The sequence below is a fragment of the Aplysia californica genome, unplaced genomic scaffold (assembly GCF_000002075.1).
Source record: "Aplysia californica isolate F4 #8 unplaced genomic scaffold, AplCal3.0 scaffold00380, whole genome shotgun sequence".
Taxonomy (NCBI): domain Eukaryota; kingdom Metazoa; phylum Mollusca; class Gastropoda; order Aplysiida; family Aplysiidae; genus Aplysia; species Aplysia californica.
Genome location: NW_004797650.1, coordinates 444,655 through 449,155, shown reverse-complemented (window position 1 = coordinate 449,155; position 4,501 = coordinate 444,655). Strand labels below are relative to the sequence as shown.

Below are 4,501 nucleotides of genomic sequence, written 5' to 3'. Positions count from 1 at the left end.
GTGGGATGCCATGAGTTGTTACTGTTTCCCTGACCCCATCTATCCAGGTCTTTCTCGGTCGCCCTCTAGCAACAATAATAACAATAACAAAAATTAATAATTCATCATGGACCTTGAGACCAAAAGGATTATAATTTTGTTACAATTCTTATGCTGTTTTGGAACTGCGTAACACTGTATGTCATGTGTTTAGCTCACTATCAAATACATCCCAGTTGGGATGTGAACCTATGCCACCTGTATCATAGCCCTCCCATGTCATACGAAGAAGCATATATAAATTAAAAAACCGGTAGGTTTATTTATCACTCTATCTCAAGTTGTTACAAGGTAAAATCATAAATTAGTTATGTTGGTCCCTCGGGAAAATTGGAAAGAATGGAGTGAGCGTGAGATTTCAGGGGAATGTCAGTCTCCCCCCCCTCTCTCTCTCTCTCTCTTTCTCTCTCTGTCTCTCTCTCTGTGTGTCTCTCTCTCTCTACCTTTCTCTCTCCTTATCTCTTTCTCTCTTTCTGTCTCTGTCTCTCTCTTTCTCTCTCTTTCTCTCTCTCCCTCTCTGGGTATGTATGTATGTGTATGTATGTATGCGTGCGTGTGTGTGTGTGTTTGTGTGTGTGTGTGTGTGTGTGTGTGTGTATGTGTGTGTATGTCTTTCACTGTATGTCTCTCGCTTTCTCTCTCTGCTTCTCTCTCTTTTTCCCTCTGTACATCTCTCAGTCTCTCTCAGTCTCTCTCAGTCTCTCTCTCTCTCTCTCTCTCTCTCTCTCTCTCTCTATCTCTATCTCTATCTCTGTCTCTCTGTATACCCCTCTGTTTGTCTGTTTTTCTACCTCTCTCCGCCATTTTACTCTTGGCTGGGATCTCTTCGCCCCCCTTGCCCTCAAGATATAATTTCATTATAATGCATGCTATAAACAGCCATTTTAAATGTTACTAAAACGTTCTCACCTTTCTTCTTTTCAGTGTTATGAATGGGTTCTCCGCAAAGCTCAACAGCTGGACTGGGCAGAGGATTCGGCCAAAGCTCTGGTGGTCATCGGGGACCTGTTCCCACACCCTCCTTCCTACACAGACCAGAACATCAGTTGGCGAGAAGAGCTCGACCTGCTCTCCGGTATGGGGGTCAAGGTTTGTACTACGAGGCTTTTCATACTTTGCTGTGAGGGGGGAATAATAATCATCATCCGGTGCCTTGCCGACTGGCGTGGGCGATCATGGACCTCCACTTCCATCTGTCTTTCGAAGCAGCAATGGTGTCTGTTGTTCTTGCTGCTCCCAGCCATGTTGTCATCTTGTCCAGTATCTTTTCCCTCTGTCTGCCTCTACCTCTCTTTCCATCAAACTTTCCTGTTGTTACAATGTTCTCTAATGCTTCTTTCCGCATTGTGTGTCCGAAAAAATTTGCCTGTCGTTTTCTTATATTCGTGATAAGTCGTTTTCTATAATTTGCTTCAACCAGGACTTCTTCATTTGTTTTTCTAGCTGTCCATGGGATACGTAGCATGCGTCTCATGAACCACAACTCTGCTGCAACAATTGTTCTTTCCAGCTGTTTATTGATTGTCCATGCTTCGCACCCGTATAATAGGAGGAATAATAAAGCATTTTCTAAAGAAATGTAGGCTGTTGATAGGGAAACCTATTTCACTCATTCTACACCTTTAGAGAGATGTCAGTCATTGTCTGAGATATACTTCGACTCAGGGGGTTTGACTTCGTGTCTTCTGTACGCTAAGTAAAGAGCCTAAGGTTTCATGTCTGCCAAAAGCTTTCCTCAGGATGAAACTTACTGATTATCTTTAACTACTGGTGGGTTAACGCTCCGTTATCACCGAAGCTCTGATGGTGTTGAGTTATTCACTATCAAGTTCCTGCTGAGATGAGTGTAGGCCCCCTTAATATATTGGCATAGACAGCCAGGCTTGCAACAGCCAACCGCCTAAATGATCCAAACTGTGTGAATAGGGATCATCCTTACGACAGTTTTTGTAAACTTCAGATGCGCATGAGTGAGTAGGTTGTGAAGTGAGTTTTCAAACAGTTAAGCATATTTTCCGTCCCTCTCCCGACAGGCCGAAGGGCTAGAACCCAGATGGCCGCTGGATTGGAAAAGTAATGCAAAATCCCTCTAACAAACACTGAAACAGTATAAACTTATCGATAAGATGTTTGTCTGTCAGTGGAGGTTCGAAAGTCTTGAATGTGTTTGTTTTGTTGGTATATTCATTGCAGGTGTATGGTGTTCAGGCAGGTAGAAATAACGACGCTGTTAACTTCTACAAAGAACTTGCCGATGTATCACATGGATGTTATGTCAATCTCACACACATAGATGTCATCACAGATATGTTTCTTGCAGGTAAGAGAACTGATCCATTATAAAAGTACATTTTGCGATCTTTGAATATGACACACTACTAGACATTCGGAAGGTACCATATAGTACCACTTTTGTGGTGTAGTGGTTATGCACTTTGCCATTAATCGCAGAAGACTTGAGTTCGATTCTCGTGTGGGGAGAATTTCCATGGAGTATTTCAGGTTTGATATTGTATCCCTATCATCCTAGGCTAAATCACAGGTAGGGTCAAGACAACAACGTTCATAAATGACCTAAATTGTGTCGATAAGTGCATGAAGCATTCACAATCATTTATAGCAATCTGTAGTGAGTAGTTTGTCACCTTTAATAACACTACGAAAAGAGGGAACATGATGGGAATTGAAATCAACCCACCCCCCAAAAAAGCCCAAACCTAAACCAAAGACAAAAAAGGAAAAAAAATTAAACAAAACAAATGGTCACAACACTTGGAATTCGAACCTCGAACTAGCACACGAATTATCAAGTGTATAACATACTGCACCACTACAGCTGTACTTTTAGATCCAATTCTGTTCCATAACGAAACGATCTTTTGTACATAACAGTAGGTCTGTAAAAAAAATTATGTCTAAATAAGCTTAATATCATAACAGAAACACATTGCTTTTTGCTTTTGCCACTTTTGGTGATCGCATATTCAGGGAGTCAATTTGCCACTTCTTTATCTATCTTCCACATTTAAATCTGTACCCAACAGCCACTTAGACATCATCAGCATGCACCATGCCTATCCATTTGCATTCTTAAAGCTGTTCTTCTGCTGGTGCAAGTAACTCGTGCAGGGAAAAACATCATGTATTTCTAAGTCTCTTAGCCTTTATAAGAATATGACCGGCATTTGTGGTTTAGAGGCATGGTGCTTCGCCGTCGCTCGCAAATGACCTGGCGATTCCTGCATAGGGAGGTTTTAGTAATAATACCTGAATTTTAAAAAAAAGTATATTGTGAGGCATCATGGTGAAATCAAGCACTCGTCAAAATAGTGAAATTGAAGAAACCGATATTTTCCCTCCAGTTTGGCAATTTTTATCAATTTTTTGTTTTTCGGCTCAATGTCTTTCATATCCATTCAAAAACACTTTTAGATTTTACTGAAAATCTTCGATTAAAAGCAAACAAAATTGTAAAATTTCACTTTCAATGAACTCTCAAGCTATGGAAGTCACCAGTTTTTGGCGACCATTTTCTCGCTAATTTTACCTCTGAAACCAACCGACCCGACCTCCTTCAATCGCAAATATCTCGACTTCTATTCAAAATAGATGGGTATTTTTTTCCTTCGAACGCAAGGCATATGAATAATCTTTCAGTTGATACCAATAATTCTACATACCCAAAAATTGACACGAGCCTGATTCCACAGTGATATAAGCAGCCCACTTTCTAGATGATCTAAGTTGAGCCGATGAGGGTGAAATACAGCAATAGTTACGGTATTATCGACAACATGCTGTGGGTCAAAGGTCACGAGCCCAAACATTTCTAGACTGAGCACGCGACATAGGACGCAGTTGCTGCTAGGCACAAAGTAGACGGAGGCCCCATTTGATGATCCTGAGATTGTACATTGTTCTTACACATTTTCTACCTGTGTATGCATTTGCAAGGCCAACTACAATAACAAATTTAGCGGTCTCCTGAGCATTTCCAAACATGTTCTCTCATTATTTGACCTTTATTGCTGGTCTATATAACGTGCTCAGCTGTATGGTCAGTTTCTCTGCAGGGGTATATGGACGAGTTCCTCTAATTAAACTTTTTTTAAACGTGAGATTACGAAATGTGTTTGTATCAGATCAAAGAGATCAAAGATTTCCACTTTATCAAACAAACAAAAATGTAAGCATATAATTTGGTCTTGAAATTTCCCAGTTTGCTACAGAGAATCTGATGACGGAATGCTTGAAAATTTTGAGGAGGAAGTAGCCAGTAAAGGAGAGATGACTGAAGCAAAGAAAGAGATGTTCTCTCAACTCAAGCAAAAACAAAAGGAGCCACAGTCAGATAGTAAAAGCAAAGCAAAGGAAAACAAGGTGAGGCGACTGAGCATACACACACACATGAGCACACACTCACATACACACATACACGCACACACATATATTATGTTTTATA

General features: G+C 40.6%; 1 protein-coding gene across 1 annotated transcript in view; it reads left to right on the top strand.

Moving 5' to 3' along the window:
• The window catches only part of LOC101862815, a gene marked incomplete in the record, with an annotated part of 18,339 nt that overhangs the window by 9,751 nt on the left and 4,087 nt on the right, over positions 1–4,501 (top strand). The window contains 3 exon segments of the mRNA XM_005103584.3: positions 964–1,128; positions 2,233–2,359; positions 4,259–4,419. Coding sequence (XP_005103641.2) covers positions 964–1,128; positions 2,233–2,359; positions 4,259–4,419 — 453 coding nt within the window.